The sequence below is a fragment of the Pseudomassariella vexata genome (genome assembly GCF_002105095.1).
Source record: "Pseudomassariella vexata strain CBS 129021 chromosome Unknown BCR38scaffold_4, whole genome shotgun sequence".
In the NCBI taxonomy this organism is placed as follows: Eukaryota; Fungi; Ascomycota; class Sordariomycetes; order Amphisphaeriales; family Pseudomassariaceae; genus Pseudomassariella; species Pseudomassariella vexata.
The window spans coordinates 2,825,450-2,841,513 of record NW_024467959.1 but is presented as its reverse complement, the minus strand read 5'-3'; the positions used below and the strand labels follow the sequence as shown (position 1 = coordinate 2,841,513).

At 50.8% G+C, this 16,064-nt stretch overlaps 5 protein-coding genes and 2 non-coding genes across 7 annotated transcripts; 4 read left to right on the top strand and 3 right to left on the bottom strand.

Annotated features, from left to right (window-relative positions):
* Positions 1 to 101: 101 nt before the first annotated feature.
* On the bottom strand, positions 102 to 204 carry BCR38DRAFT_t125. Its single transcript has one exon. It is a non-coding gene; the product is annotated as a tRNA-Thr (tRNA).
* A 1,493-nt stretch (positions 205 to 1,697) lies between these two features.
* On the top strand, positions 1,698 to 1,874 carry BCR38DRAFT_337813 (uncharacterized protein; the record flags this gene model as incomplete). The annotated part of the gene is made up of 1 exon (XM_040855561.1): positions 1,698 to 1,874. A coding segment is annotated over one exon (177 nt), but the record flags the coding sequence as incomplete, so codon positions are not given.
* Positions 1,875 to 5,597: 3,723 nt separating this feature from the next.
* BCR38DRAFT_483360 (actin cortical patch SUR7/pH-response regulator pali) lies at positions 5,598 to 6,386 on the top strand (the record flags this gene model as incomplete). Its single annotated transcript, XM_040863620.1, has 2 exons — positions 5,598 to 5,610; positions 5,665 to 6,386. The coding sequence occupies 2 exons, from the start codon at positions 5,598 to 5,600 to the stop codon at positions 6,384 to 6,386; spliced, it is 735 nt and encodes a 244-aa protein (XP_040718378.1).
* Positions 6,387 to 7,680: 1,294 nt separating this feature from the next.
* On the bottom strand, positions 7,681 to 9,981 carry BCR38DRAFT_337148 (P-loop containing nucleoside triphosphate hydrolase protein; the record flags this gene model as incomplete). Its single annotated transcript, XM_040855515.1, has 2 exons — positions 7,681 to 7,944; positions 8,005 to 9,981. 2 exons carry the CDS (start codon positions 9,979 to 9,981, stop codon positions 7,681 to 7,683), a joined length of 2,241 nt encoding a protein of 746 aa, XP_040718377.1.
* Positions 9,982 to 11,242: 1,261 nt separating this feature from the next.
* On the top strand, positions 11,243 to 11,332 carry BCR38DRAFT_t128. The gene has a single exon. It is a non-coding gene; the product is annotated as a tRNA-Pro (tRNA).
* On the top strand, positions 11,248 to 12,085 carry BCR38DRAFT_428060 (uncharacterized protein). The gene is made up of 2 exons (XM_040859872.1): positions 11,248 to 11,861; positions 11,973 to 12,085. Exon 1 carries the CDS (start codon positions 11,406 to 11,408, stop codon positions 11,643 to 11,645), a length of 240 nt encoding a protein of 79 aa, XP_040718376.1. The 5' UTR covers positions 11,248 to 11,405; the 3' UTR covers positions 11,646 to 11,861; positions 11,973 to 12,085.
* Positions 12,086 to 13,314: 1,229 nt separating this feature from the next.
* Positions 13,315 to 15,288, bottom strand: BCR38DRAFT_483357 (mitogen activated protein kinase; the record flags this gene model as incomplete). The annotated part of the gene is made up of 2 exons (XM_040863619.1): positions 13,315 to 13,719; positions 13,780 to 15,288. 2 exons carry the CDS (start codon positions 15,286 to 15,288, stop codon positions 13,315 to 13,317), a joined length of 1,914 nt encoding a protein of 637 aa, XP_040718375.1.
* Positions 15,289 to 16,064: the final 776 nt, after the last annotated feature.

The following is a 16,064-nucleotide window of genomic DNA, read 5'->3' as shown; positions in this document are numbered from 1 at the left end:
TGCTCGTAATCCTAAACTGCACCAATCTCCCTATTATCGCTAGGTAGGCGAAGTCAACAAGGTGGGCAGCGCGCCGTAAGGGTTGACTAAACCCCCTTGTGTGTCAGCTGCGGGATTCGAACCCGCGACTCGTCACCGACCCAAGTGGGCGAGGCTCAAATCGGGACTTATCTACCAGCGAAGTGACCAACTACACCAGCCGACTGGAATATATAATAATGACTACTGATTTCAAGGGGTTGAGTCCATATTGTCATCTATCGTAGCGACTGCATGTCCGTCAAGAACATCCGGAACTAGACTATCAGAAAACACTCGATAGAAAATGGCATGATATTGTTACGCTCTTGGGTGAAGTTGCTGAACATGTCGCCATGGATACCAAAATACTGCGGATCGAGCAGCAGCTAGCGACCTTTTCACTGAAATGAACGTCGAAAACATCACAAAGTCGCTAGATGGAGCATCAAGTTCATCAACTACGGCATACTAAGGTGCATAGAAGTCCATCGTTTCACACGCGCCATCGCTCCCCGGCATCCAACTCCAAGTCCTCAAACATCATAACCCAGGTATACACATAATACCTGCGTAAATACCGATCGACGCACGCTTGGTAGTTTTCCTCACTCCAATGTTGCTCCGTATAGTGCTCTCATGAAGATCATCCCATACTTCTTGCGGGCGTGTTGGACTGGTCTTACCGTCCTCATCTTCGTCGTCGTCTTTGCCGTCGTAGTAGTCAACATAGCGATTGCCGAACGTTCTTATAAGCCCGTTATGAGAATCAAAATAGTCTGCGCAGGGCCATTCCGGAGCGTTGGCAGTTTCGTATTTGTCAGGGTACGGCTAGGCCGAAGGCAATAGTACAGAGTGATGGGGAGTAGTAGGCTTCCCTCCTGGTTAGCACCGGGTGGTCACTAGCGGTCACTAGCGGTCTCAGGTAGGGGTGCCCAAAGTGGTTCATTGAGCTTCCTATCTTCTTCCCAAATAACTTCCCTTACATAGATAGCTAGAGCCCGGAGTCGGGGCCGTAGATCCCGTATATCGGAGCCGTAGGGCACTAGTTCCTCCGATTCTTCAGTATACCAAGACTTCCATATTAGGCCATGACTCGCACGTCCCTATACCTGTGCCATGCATCCAGCACTCTGACATGTTTGTACTCTTCACTTACATCAGCCGAACACGATCCACGCGCTTCACTGAATATAGTGCCCGACGAGGTATGGGAGAAAATACTACCAGATCCCGAGATAGCGGCTCTAGAGCAGAAACGAGAAGAGCTTAAGAACGACTGGTACCGACGAAATTTGCGATCTAACCCAACAGATTCGCGCGAAGCAAGGGTACCGTGAAAAGAGGGGTTAGGAAGAGTATCGTGGCTTTTAACTTTACAATCTACGAACGTGACATATCGAGAGATATTCTGGGGGCAAACTTTCAGATACCTAGGCGCGTACGGCTGAAAAAAACTCTGTCATTATCCGGAGACATTAATCTTTGAAGAAACACTACAGCTTTGTGTTGTGATTTGCGAATTCATCTTAAAAATCTATCAGAAGCAAGAAACGGCTAGACAGGACCATATCTAATAACGAACAAAGGTCCAGATGACAGCACTAGTTCAGGAGCTTCCCGAGTAAGAAGTTTCCCCGCTGCTCAAACTAAAAACGTAATAATCTTGCTGCATCGGCGATAATCGCCTCTCTTACAAGGAGAGAACATTTACGTACAGTCTACCGGCAGTAGTAAACAATCATTTTGAGCGCACGCACTTCTCTGGAATTAAGGAGCTTGAGCAGGATAGGTTCATCTTCTGGGAACACCTCAAGTGTATAGGAGACGACATCAAGATACTTGGAATAAATTAGTTGAGAAATCATGTTCAAAATTTTCATGGGCCGTGGCCCAGGCCACGTCCGGTACGGTAGAGTTATATCTGCAGGTGCTTTGTTTTCTTCTCCTGTGATGTATAGAAGTTAAGACTGCGTGGCATGTACGGGGTTTTTTTGTAAATGCCGTGGGCCACTCATGGAGATAATGTGATCTTGAAAGTTGTAATTTGAGCGCGCTTGGATGGTACAGTTTGGCTCCACAGCTACTTGCCTTTCTCTGGTCACACCGTTGATACTCTTCGTCATCTTTGAGGCTACTGTTTGTCCATTTGTTGGCATATAGAGAGCTTGTAACACTGACGGAAATTTTCCAAGGTTTGGAACAACGGGCCAAAAAGCAACAATCAATGCTAGGTACATTCTAGGGAAGTTTCTGTAGGTCTTTCGGCTCGTTAAAGGATGTACCATCAGTTGATCATCTGAGCCTTCTATACCACTTTCTCCGCTACGCTATTAATAATTCCCCTCCAAGTATATAATACTGCCCAGTTTTGCTGCAAGATCTCTACCTGATTCGTCTTTGGTAATTTAATCTTCTCAGCCGTACGAGACCGGCGGTTTTAAGGGAACAGGCCATGGTTCCAAGGTAGCTAGATAGACACGATGGAGGCAGTGGGATGGGGAAGAAGCGTGAAAAAGCATGATATTTCGATAACTACGTATCTATCCACCATTACCGCTGTTATCGCCGCTTGAACCCTTCCAAATGTGTATAGCGCTAGCGATTTGCGTCCTGGACCCTTTCGACATCCAGCGTCCGAACTTTAAATAAACGGCCGACAACGGCCTGCTATGTATTCGCTCCCAGTCTTGGCTAGCTCATCTTTGTCCAAATACCGTGCTTTCGGGGATCTCGCTGACTATCTCCAATAATGACAGCGTCAGAGCTGATAAGGTTTGACCATCGAATCTAGAGATACTCCACGGTCCACTCTTGGCACCGTTTGGTATTGACCTAGACTTTTGTCAACATTATCGATAGGAGCTCGGATGTCCTAACATTGAGGAGGCGGGCGTGTCGCGCGCCAGCCCTTTTTCCTTGTTTTTTCTCTTTGATGTCGACGGCTGATTTAGAGTTTCTGAACTACAATAGCCACTTGACCGGACGTAGATAATAGTCCCCTTGCATGGTGGCACTAAAATCTTTACAGATATTTCTGGAATGAAAATGGCGAAATGGGCGCCGTGCTTTCCGATCCGCGGTACTTGGCAAGATAGGCAGAACGAGAAGCCATCTTGATGCAGAGAAGGTGATAATAGCTAAGTAAGAGAACAGGCGAGTGAAAACAACGAGGATATTGATGGACCTTCAATGCTACCAATCTTGGAAGGACATATGGCCACGTATCGTACGTTATGGGCCAATATGACCACCCCCCATCGAACCACACAAGTCCTGCCTGTGGGACAGGCATCGTTCATTCCTATCTATACGAGACCCTTATGGCCGCTGTTCACTTCTTGCAGGACTCTCCAGAGACCATATCATCTTTAATACAAGACCATTTGCCCACAATCCAATAGATATTCTAACCAGCGTAAAAGAGGATATGGGATAAGTGTAAGACTATGATAGAGATGGAGATGGATAACTTAAGCCGATATTGAGCTTCTTATATACACGCTCTACGTGCCTCTGCTTCCTACTCCGCAATCCCGTTGGCTTCGAACTTGGGTTACAACCTCTACATGAAATTTACAAAACTGCAACAGACTGCCCCGCGCTTCACATTGCGCCGAATCCAACGCTAGTGTGGACAACCGTCTGCAACCTTTGCACTTGTGCCTCGCCACGGGGACAGTCAAACGGCCAAATGAACCACCCACAACATTATTCTGTGAGCCACGACCACGACGCGAGCGGTCGAGGATCTCTTCACGTATCGGGTTCTGTCAAAGAGTGGAGCACGGGTGCCATCTAGGCGCTATGCCGCCCCTATAGGGAGGTCAGGCCTTTACTATAGTAACAGGTGCGGGTTCCAATTGTTTGACAGCATTTGGTGGGGCTGGTTTGGGCCATGACCGCATTTTTAATGGGTTTTAAGCCTGCATGTCTCCTTCCTAGGTCAGCGAAAATGGTCTCGGCAACCTGTACATGGGGCTGACTACAAACCTGTTCGTAGGGACGGGGAGGAGTTCTCAGAGGGCTTGGTGGGGAGGTATGATGTGATACAGAGACGCTTGTGCCGATGGTGATCTCAGAGTTGGATATACTAATGCGTATAGTACTGATGCCCCTTTAAGGGACGGCATCTTGCACAGAATGGAGTACCCATGGTAGGGTATAGACTAGAGAAGACGTGGCGTCATGAACTCAACCTTGAGCTACCATGTTGCAATGTATTGATTTAGTCATAAATTCAGACGTTGAGCTTTTCCATTTGAATCCTTCTTATAATTGAGTTGTCGTCATTCGCAGTGCCACTCGTTACGATGGTCCTGGGGGGACGTGTAAGTGGGCTGCGATAATTCTGATTGGCTCACCGCCAACGGAGCCTGAACCAGCGACAGCGAGGAACCATATTTATGAAGCCATCCTGATCCAAATACACGACTGGGAAAATGGGGCGATCAGAAACAACCATGGCGGCTACTGCGCGGTCCGAACCCTCTTGACATGGTGCTCTGTACTATGTATAGGACCTTGTCGATCTTCTCCGAGATCTGGGTTTGGCGGGGTAGATTCGACAAGGATGGAGGCTTGTTTGTCCAGCAACTGGGATGGCTCCTTGCATAGGATGGTGCACGCACCGATACCGGCAGATCTTATCGGCATGGTAATACGGCAGGACCCGTGAATTCATGTGGCTGGATGTTTTTGCATTCTGCCCATACCCACACCCAAGCAAGTCCACTATTTTCCTGGGTCAAATCACAACGGCTGTCTCGGCTTGGGGTTTCCGCCATCTCAGAAGCCACACGGCCTTGAACACCACGAGAGTGGCTGAGTGGGTTCACGGCCGCCAGTTCCGAGGAGTCTGTTGCCAGGATGACGTAGAGCGCAATATTGAGTCAACGATGCAGGATCCCGTGGCACTCGATTCGACAAGTCGCCAGACGCCTTACTGTTTCTAGCAACGACGGCTACGCCCGATGGGGTAAGTAGCTGCCGTAGAACATTTGCGCTTGTCGTCATTCCAGCCTACCCGCCCGGCACAGCGGTCATTTCATAGTCGCTCTCGTCCGGCATTGTACAAAAATGGTGCGGGGGCTTCTACCATCCTCATACGATTGAATCACCAGCGAGTCTTGACCAGCCCCTGGCTTCTCTTCTGGTCAGAGGTCGATACAAGTTTATCGGTACATAACTTATTTTAATCTTAATCTCGACAAGTGGTGATCCGGTTGCCCGGTACAAGCAAGAACATTCGGTGCGACTGGCTGGAGGGTGTCTGCTTGAGACATTAATCTTGCAACCCAACTGGTGCTCCTCGCGACAACAAATTTCTCACGGGTATGTTCCTCCAAGTTGACCACAATCCACCGTGTTGCTGCGACACTCGTTGCCGATCGGAGGCCTTACTTCTGGTTTTGTGCCGACCATTCCTGACCCTCATTTCCTCCAGTATTTACCCACGCCGAGTGAAAACCTCGAACACTGGCGATTGCGATCCGTCAATCATACTCCCCGCGCCGCGCGATCGGCTTGACGTCCTGCTACACATGTCCTCTTAAGGAACGCTGACCAAACACAACGCCATGGCGATCTCCCGTATGACTTCCGTCCCGCGACGCCCGCCTTATCCTAACTGACTTGTGATCGTAGGCTCTACCCTAAGCCTTGCTGGTATCACCTTCCTCGCCGGTGCCATTGTGATGATGTTCTTCATTGTCCTCGCCGGGGTCTCTGATGCAAACCCTCTCAACAAAACTTACTTCCTCTCCGCCGACACGAGCTCCATCACCGACGCCCGCGATCGCTCCCAATGGACGTACTTCTACATCTGCTCCCCCGGCAATGTCGACTGCAGCGGCGCGTGGCCTGCTCCGGCTTTCGGCTGGGCCTGGTCCCAGGATGCGGCAAACGCACCTAGTGAACTCGCCGGCTCAGCCGGTAACAACACCACAAACCACTACTACTATCTGATGTGGCGCTTCGGCTGGGTCTTCTTCCTTCTCGGCCTGTTCTTCGCAGTCATGGCCTGGTTCTCCAGCTTCCTCGCTTGCTGCGGACGCCTGGGCGCGGGGCTTGCGGGGTTGAGTTCGGCGGTTGCCCTCCTATTCTACACGGTCGCCGTGGCGCTTATCACCACCACGTTCGTGAAGGCGCGCAATGCGTTCCTAGCCGACGACAAAGATGCGCAGCTGGGAACTTACGCATTCGGCTTCATGTGGGGCGCGTGGGCTGCCATATTCATAGCTACGGTGCTGTTTTGCATAGGAACTAGGACGCAACGTTCGGCTGCCGGAGGTGGCAAGCGGTGGGGCCGCACAAGGAGTGTACGCAGTGAACTAGGAGGCCGGAGGGTGAAGGAAGACTACGCTTAGGAGATACGTATCCGGAGGCGTGGAAGGGGCGACTATTTACACGAGAGGAACGGATGATAGCGCGCGTGTTAGATAAGGCACGCGAGATGCACAAGTATCACTCATTTTTTACCAATACCCACCAAGCGCAGGAACTAATAAACATGTATTGCTTTCCCAAGCATCTTGTTCCATATTGGTATGATTAGGTGGATACCCCAGTTTCGAAATTTACTCAGGCGTGTCGACACTGAGGTGCTGGGGTGATCGAATAAAGCGGACGTGCGGGCTGTTCAGTCGTATGCTAGCTCAATTTCTGGATGCGATTCTATTTGGTAAATCGTTTGATTATATTTGCTCTACTTTGTTACTCCATGCAAGTATATAGAAGACTAAGAATTCTGTCGACGCACTGTTTCCGTATGCTCAAGCATAAACTTGACCACTGAAACAGCAGGCCAGTATTCCGGTGATATAACTTGGCATGCCATTTGAGTAAAACTCAAATTTTCCCATTCACACAGAGATTCAATAACAAGATGAACAAATATCTAATACAACCCGGACCTATATATAGAGTACAAACGACCCGCTAACACGTCTTCCTTCATTTGACGTAGGTATTTCCGGAACAGCCCCTGCCGTCGACGTAACGAGTCTCAGCTCGTCGGCTAACTATGTCTTATTAGAGTCCTGCGCAAGGATATTTGGAGCTTATCCTGGGCCAGGCCATTGCCGAAGCTCGGTCGAATTTCCACCCTGGTATCAGCCGTGATTTAGGTTAAAGATTCCTGTCTGGCAGGTTAGAGTGAAAAACCGAGGTAGAGGGTGGAGTGGGTGAGGAAATGGAGGAAGGGGCTTTACTGTTGTTGCTAGAGAGTGATGGTCCGCTTCCTGACTGGGCTTTTGGTCCTTTTGTCGCTGTGGAAGTGTTGGACGGGAAAACGAAGGACCATCCTCCGGCGTTCGAGGTGGTAGCAGCAGGGCCATTCGTAGTCGAGAGTGGAAATAAGGAGGGCATAGTAGATGAGCTTGTTCGAGCTGGAGCTGTGAATGCCCAACCGGCTGTTGTTGCTGCGTTTGTTGTAGTGCCGGGCGTCGCTGCACTGCTACCTGATTTGGAGGTTGGTGCCGGATTAGGCGACGTGGCCCCTGAACCATATTAGAGACTCATTCTATCTAAAAGATCCCACAGTGTCCAAAATACTCACTTGATTCTGACTGCCTGAGTCCTGAGCTGGCATGCTGACGCGAGAGGTTCAGCGGGAGCACTGATAACGGGGTATTAGCGTTGGTAACTATTGGTGTACCAAACTTATGGAACACTCCTTGACAAACCTGTACTTTGTCTCGGCCGATACGGCTGACATCTGCGAAGTGCATCTTTCAACCTCTCGACTTCTTTTCGGAGAGATTGTCTTCTAGACTGCACGTCGTCTGACTCTGATGCCAACTGCCTCAGCTCCTCGTCACTCATACGGTGTACTTTGGTTGCCGTCAAAATGTCCGAAATATTGCAAACCAAACAATTTTCCACCGCGAGGTTGATAACATTCTCTGTGAACGTACATAAAGACATCTGCGCGTAGAGTTAAGGTGATTGCACTTGAGCATGTGCAAATAAGTGAAGAGGGCTCACATCATAATATGCCACCATCCTGTCGATGATCCCATCTGTGTTAAATTCATTTCGCTCAGAGTCCTGCTCGTTTTCGTTGATGATGATCTGTATCAGCTGCTTGCGGCTGGGCACCTCCCTTGACCTGTCATTCGAATCCCTAGGCGGCCCATTCTCGAGGAGATGAGACATGCGATCTGCAAGACGGCGAACAGCCCTCGTTGACAGCCTTCTCTGGTACTCCGTCTCGAGTGGTGCATTGAACCCAGACATGTAAGGGCGGATGATCTCGGAAATTTTTGCTTCCAGGACATTCGTCTTGTCGTCAAAGAAGGGATCGACACAGCCGCGCAGCAGGGCCGTGACGGTAGGGCTATAACCCCCAACAACGTGGTGAATTAGGTTCTCCACGAAGACCTTGGCGAAGTCGGTCACCAGGTTCAGATGACGCGCCGCGATGCGACTCCAGGGCTGGGCTTGCTGCTTGAACAGCTGAATGACGAGTTCGTCATTGGAAGACCCGGGAAACTCCCGACCTCGATTGGCTGACGCCAGTCGCTCGAGCGTCAAATTGAACTCATGTTCCCCGATCGAAGTGGGTTCTGGGAAGTCGTATAGATCAACAAATCCCTGAAGATATTCGGGGATTCTAATATTCTCGCCTCCGAATCCTTCGTGATGACTTACAGGGGAGTCCCCGTCGTCATCGTCACCATGTTTGTCGCTGTCCCACACAACAAGCTCATTTGCCCCCTTTTTCAACATGGTGATGTGAAAGGCGCGGTTGAGATTGCGAAGATGAGCCCGGAGCTTGTTTTCGGTTTGTTCAAGATCCCCAAAATATGGGTCATTGTACCTTCCTTCAACGCCGTCTCGGGAGATTCGCTGAAAATGTTCGGCAATGCCGATCAAGTACAACTTGAGCTCCTCTGGGCTGGATCGTGAGGGGCCCAGGCTCTCCAGCGCAATTCGCTTGCTCTGAAGTGCGTTTTCAATGTCTTGAATCACTACAGGCAAGTTCCTCCTGATGTGTTCGAGCAGCACGTTGCTGAGCTTGTGTCGCAGTCTCCCCGCTCCTCGGTTGCTTGAAGGTATGGCGGCCCAGGCGCCAGTCTGGAAGAAACGCTCCTCTTGGGCATCTCTTGCGCTCGCGTCAAGCCTTTCGTCGCCCTCGGACCGGTTACGCAGAGCATGCCAGCCTAGATTCAGCCTGTGCATGCTCTCCAGGCCCTGCGCGAGTCGGATACCAGTCCTCTCATTGTGAGACCCGGGGCTTGGAACATCGGGCTTGGTGATGACCCCAAGTGTGCGCTCTTTTTTCGGGTCATGCCGCTTGGCTTCGGCGAGTACTTTCTGGTTGGCAAGTTGGTTGTCTGCTGAAATCACTGCCAAAATGACGCTCTTTTGCTGGCGCATGTAGCTCTCCACCAGTGAATCCACCATCTCTTTGTCTTGTTGCGACTGTTCGGATGTTTCCGCATGGAAAAAGCCCGGTAGGTCGACAAGCGTAAGGGGAGGGACATCACTGCCAGCAATTTCCACCCGCAATATGTCCTTATAGAACCCCCTCGCGCCTCCCGCATGACTGCTCATGCGCTCCTCGGCCACCTTCATGATCTCAGAGAGATCATTTCTGTCGAGACTAGCTCTTCGGAATGGCTGCGCAGGCTCGTTGGTGGAGGCAGGTTCTTCGGTGGCGAATTGGATTCGGACGTCGATACTGTTTTGATCTGCCCTCCGGAGCACCAACTCAGTTGCAAAACGAGTACACAGTCCTCCTCTCACGGGAAACCGCACACGAGAAATAGCCTCGAGGACGGAACTTTTGCCGGAAGACTGATCGCCAACCACAATAATCTGCGGCAGATCCACAATCTGGCCTACTTGCAGCTCCCGGAGACTGTCGATGATATCCAGTGACTTCCGTGCCTCCGTGTTGTAGAGCTGATCAATCGCGACCGAGTCGCAAAGGATTTCTTCTTGGGAAAGGTCTCCCATGTCTCATGTGGCGACTGTTGGAATGTGAGGATATTTGATGGGGGCTAGTCTTGCTAATAAAAAGTCGCCTATGGTACAGAGGATAACGCAGACAGTTGAAGTAGATGAACTGGAAGAAGGGAAATTTTGAAACTTCCCCGGCCCTGCGCTGCCTCATATACCCCTGGGAAGGCCCGATTGTGACTTCGTTCAGCGTTTATGATCACTACCTCCTGGGCTGGGCATCTAGGCTGCATTAGCAAGGTTACGAGGAACTATTGAGAATTTGTCGCATGTCTACCCTGAGATACCCATGTTGGTGGTTGGATGTATGCACTCTGCCACAGCCCCTGGAAACATGCATCCCACAAACCAACCCACAGCACTGGTACATGCACATAGTTGGCTCAAAGCAGGCATCCCTGCCGCCATGTGTCCAACATCTTGCGCGAAAAGCGTATAGCGTCCCAATACCAGCGTATGAGAAAGGCCTCGTTGGTCTATTTCTGTGGGTCACGGGATGCCGCCAGGAGGCGAAACAAAGCTGAAAGTAGCATAATGACGACCGCGACCACATAGACCCTGTTGGCCTGCAGTGCCAGCTTCGTGGCGGCATGTTGAATCGTATATACCCCAGTATGACCACAATTGTCTGGGTGGAGCCTAATTCAACTTTTGGCTGGCATAAGGTTCTGTCTGACACGGCAACAGAGATAGATCGACGTTTTCATTCTAGTCAAGCCAATATAATGGTGAGTCAATTGGTAGGATTTCTTAGAAACTGAGCAGGCGTAGCAGGCCAAACAAATCGTAGACTGCGCGAGGTGCTTGAGAAGTCGTGAAAGCGAGTCAAAGATATCAAGAGGATATCACAAGACTGTTTCCGTGGCTGATCCGATATGTCCGCAATCGGTGTCCCCTGCGATACCAAGAACACTAGATAGACCGCAGGAGCAGCTGCGGGTTTGGGTGAAGCACCAGCCAGTCTTATCAGGCAGGAGAGAGACCACGCGAAACAAGCTGACGTTATTCATAGTCAGATCACTCTTACACCGCTCATCATCTACCCTACGCAACCACATGTTAAAGATGAAAGTAACGGCTCAATATTATTCGTCTATGCAACGATTTGGATAGTGACGACTGTGGGCAAGTGTGGCCTCGAGTGTACCAGTAAGTGGGCGTGGGGGAGTAGGTGGATCTGCAGCCACCCGAAAACAATACCGAGATCTCCACACTTACGATATGGTACTCAACAAGACAATCAAATTTCAACCAATTAGGTCTGGTGGTCTAGTGGTATGATTCGCGCTTAGGGTACACCCTTAGCTTAGTTTGCGCGAGGTCCCGGGTTCAATCCCCGGCCAGACCCCAACATTGAATTTTTGACTTTTACCAGATTTCACCCGTCACCTTTGCTGCATTTTTGCATCTTACCTGAAATAATGCCTTGTTGTATCACTTGTATCACTTGTATCTATTTAGGGAAAATTGCTTTGGGTTTTCCATTTCTTTTTGCTTTCACCACCACGGTACCGGACAAGTCTTTTCCAACGGTCACGCACAATAGATCAGTCACCGTAGCCGAGAATGGCGAAAGTCCTCTTGGAAAGGACTCCCTCAGCTCCTCACTTAACAGCCGCAAGCCGCAACTTAGCTCAAGTGTACTATCAAAATCCATCTGATGAGAGAATTTGCGACGCATTTGATTTTTCCATAATTAGTCACACATAAGACCAGCTGATCGGTTTGCCTGGTCTGATTCGAGGGTCTCCTGACCCTTTCTGAGTTTCTCATCTGGTCTTGGAAACAGACGACGCGTCTCACGATCCTCTGATCATCGACGCACATGAGAATGTTCAAGCGGTAACCTAATCCTGAAGAGTAACGCCACTTCCTTGGTAAGTCACGTGGAAAGCTGGTACTACCACGGTATCAGGCCAAAGTTTTCACCCCCCCGACAAGTACCAGTGTACCACTGCCAAGGCAACGCTATACTAATTCTGGCCTAGCCTACTCATGCTAACGAAAAGGTACTTTCACCTCTACTTCGACGGTGGTAAATCGAAAGCCGAAACTCATACTATTATTACAACGTTTTCGCTTAATCAGATCAAGATAACTATTAAGGCCTCTTCAAGCCAGGTAGCTAAGAGATCTAGTAGACCCCGGACTTTATCTCGTAAGTAAGAAGAAGAGCTCGTTACATATGTAACAAGTTCTAAGCAAGACCGTAGAGCCTTATTCCTGTCACGACCTGGGTTGCATCGCATTGGTAGAGACCTCGATTAGGTGCTATCGACGAAGATTCTACTCTAAGGAGCGAAGGAAAGAAGATGACAACTTAGGTTTGAGGGAGCGCGACTAAGTCGTCCACGCTTGGCGGGGCTCCTACAAGGGTTATGATTGGCTTCCCATCTGACACTGCCATGGCAGGTGTTCCAGCTGTACGTCACCTGGTTGTAGTGAGTCTGCGAGGGTTGACCTTCACAATTCCTCCAGTTATCAATCATCCTTTTCTAGACGACTTCTAAAATCGAGAGCATCATCAGGGTTTAACTATATTCACTCTCATGGGGAGACCTCCATTTCCAGCGTGGCAAGGCCTTGTCATATTCGACCCGCCAGTGGACCGAAAGTTATGACACATCTATGCGCCAAGCATCATAATCACGACCCAAACCGCAATTCCCGGTAGAAATTTCTCATTTCCAGACCTACGACGTCCAACCAATTCGCTATCTCCTGTAGGAAAAACTTTGTCCATCCATCATCTCACTTCGTGGGACCGCATCTTGAAACCGACTCCTTAAACCCCATTTCACTTCTCACCCTTCCCCTAAACCCCCCCACAATATTATAGCTCGTCCTAAGAAATCTCCAGTTCCTCTTCAACGATAGGCGTAAGCTCTGTAAAAGTGGCTATATCTTCGTCTCCTGTCGTGTACCAACAACTCCGGTAAGCATACCATCCCATGAAAAACATTCGTGTACAGGGGCGCCTGAGTCATTCCACCATATGCCCTATGAGCTTCGAGTCCCTGGCCCCGTTGCTGTCATGTTAAAGATTAAAAAGAGAAAGCCGGCCCATTCGCCATACCTCTGTGTGCGTGCGTTGTGTTGGGAAAAGAATACGCCGGTTGATGCTATGTGCATGAGTCTTTCGACTTTTGGTGTGTCATGCACTTGTGTAGAGAACCTGCTCTCCACAGGTTCTTCTCAAATTGGTAGAATAGGGTTGAGGAGAGAAACCGAAAATGACTGGTCTCGGCAGAGGAACAAGAGTTGGTGCGGAATGTGCAGTGTTCTCCTGTGCGGATGTGTCTCTGGTCGTTGAGACATTCCAAACGACCTTCAGGGGAAAGCTTGGGGACTAGCTATAGGACTGCCGACATCCAGAGGCGCGGCGTGCAATGCGGGTCTGTCGATTGTGCCGCCATATTCGCCAGTCGTTTTTTTTTGTAAGGCTCCTCGTACCCAAGCGGCGATCTCCGCGTCCTCGGTGGCGGAATGGCTGAGATCCAGATGGCCCGCTGCACCGGCTATGGCCTCAGCGCTGGCATCATTCTCGGCTGCCTCTTCGTCTTCCTCGGTAATAGTCTCGGGTTTCGTCAAACCCTGGAGCCATTCAGAGGCCAGTAAAGCTTGGTAGTTGGGTCGAAGTTTGGGCACCTTGTTCAGGCAGCCGTGGACGAACAGACGGGCAACGTCAGAGTAACCCTCGGAGGGCAGATCTGGTGGGTCGCCTTCAACGATTGCCTGTCATTAAAGAGTCAGTGTGATGTCCATTTGTTTAAGAGAGCTGAAATGGCAATTTACGCTGAGTTGACTGAAGATGGTCGATGACACTTCAGGAGGGTACGGGTATTTACCCATGGCACATTCGATGATGGTAAGGCCCAGACTCCAGATATCACTCTGCACGCTGTATGTCCCGTCCGATGCACCACTTGACATGAATGCGCCGCCGGAAATGCGCTCTGGCGCCATGTAGCTCTGACAGCCGATATTCGTCTTCGCAATACTCGCCACTAAATTTCCACTAACGCCAAAATCGCAGATCTTGACTTGGCCTCGCGTGTTAGCCAATATATTCGTTGGCTTGACATCACGGTGGATGATGTTGTGCTTCTCCTTGAGTTCCTTGAGACCCATAATGGTGCAGTACGTAATTTTCCGCAGCACATTCTCAGGAATTCCACCCCAGTACAACTTATCGATCGATCCACCATCCATGTACTCTATGCACATGTACACAGCGCTCTCTTGGAAGAAGGCGCCGTAGAAGTCTATTATGTATGGTGACACGCATTCGTGCAAGATGACAAGCTCTTTCAGGATCGTCGAGAGCTTCGCCTCGTCCAGTTCAAGCCGGATCTCCTTCATGGCCATAACTTTCCCAGAGGTGCCACCACCGGCCTTTCCATCGACAGATGCTGCTGCCGTGTCCGCGGTACTGGGGAGCCCGGAAATAGAAGCTGACTTGAAGCCCGAGAGTCCAGGGCCAAATCGGGGCACCAAGGGCTTGCTGTGCCGTACCTTGTATACAGTGCCGTAATTGCCCTTTCCCAGCTCGTCTAGCTTTTCGACCTCGTCTAGAGATATCCTAAAGACAGAACCGTCGGAGAAGTCAACACCCTTGTTTGTGATGATGGCCTTCCCCTTGAACGTCAGATATCCCTTCTCTGAGTCGATGTAGTCGGCAAACTGTTTCATTTGCGACGGCGCGCCGGTGTTCTCATTCTGTTGTTGCGGCATCTGAAGCCCGCTGGGCCTGGAAACTGGCGAAGGAGCCGTCGGCCCCCCAGCCATATCACCCAGCTTGAGCCCGAATCGTCTCTTGCCTGACAGGCCGCCGCCCGGAGCGGTAGCGCTGGGGACACTCGGCGCCGATTGCGGGAAAGACGGAGCGCCAGGTCGTTGTAATCGACCAGGAGTCATGCCGGATCGAGCGTTGCCAGGGAGCCCGCCGGCTAGGGCACTGGCGCCGGCGGGGGATTGTGGACTCGCCAGGTTGGGCTGCGAGATCAAGGGGGAGCTACCCTGGCGCGATAGGTGGAAGGCTCGCATCTTCGCATTGATATCATCAGGAAGGTTTTTGCTCGACGATCCAGTGGTGACAGGCGGCCGTCTCGCGCTCGACAGGACTCCGAGAGGGGTAGAGGATGCCGACATGGGGTGAGTAGGCGGATCCGACACTGACCTTAACGAGGGCATCCTCTTGGGCAGCGCGTCGGTTGATGGTGTCTCATCGGGCGTCGGGGTGCCGAGGGGAGTGCTGGCCTCAGATGAGGTTGAGGGCGAGTCCAACGGCTCATTGTCGGCCATTGTGAGGGTCTAGGACTGGTTCTGGCCTGGATGTATCGCGTCCACAGGGCACGTTGAATTGAGCTCGCAGCAGTGATGAGGACGCCTCTGGTTCAGGCAGAGTAGGGTATCCCAGAAGGGACACGTGCGATAGATGGAGGCGTTGGTGGGTAGTGAGGACAGCTTCAGTCGGTCAGATTCATTCCGCAACTGATGCTGGTGGTGATGTTGGCCAAACTCTGTTGAAGTTGGGTGGTCGTGCCTGTTGGGTTTATCGAAAGGAGAAATTCCAAGCAGTATGGTATGCAACATAAAAAAGCTTGCTGCGTCGAGAGATGGACAGTCATCGGAATTCTTTAATGTTGCAGGTAGGTGCAATCGCGGTTGCGCAGTCATGTTCCCTGCACCTGTCTACTTTTTGCACGATAAAATGGCATAGCCTGCCCCTCAACCCCTCCGTCCGTACATGGATAATGGCTTACAACCCCAAACATCAGTGGCCCGTCAGGCGTTGGGCCCAGCTGTCTCCACACTTTGCATCCTTCACACCCTTCGGACAGAACACGTAACGACGTCATTGTCGACCCCAAGCCTCCCTCCAGGACCTTGATCGTTGCTCGTGTCATGGAGCACTACGCAAGCTACGCAAGCTACGGCAGCCCATTACAATTTCGCGATTTTGAATGGGCCTGGACTGGGCTCCGGCGAGATGCCAAATTCAATCGATAATGGTTTTTCCAAGAACGAGAAACGTCTCTGCCATCGTGTGCGGCCTTGGTGACGCTGCCCTGCAGACT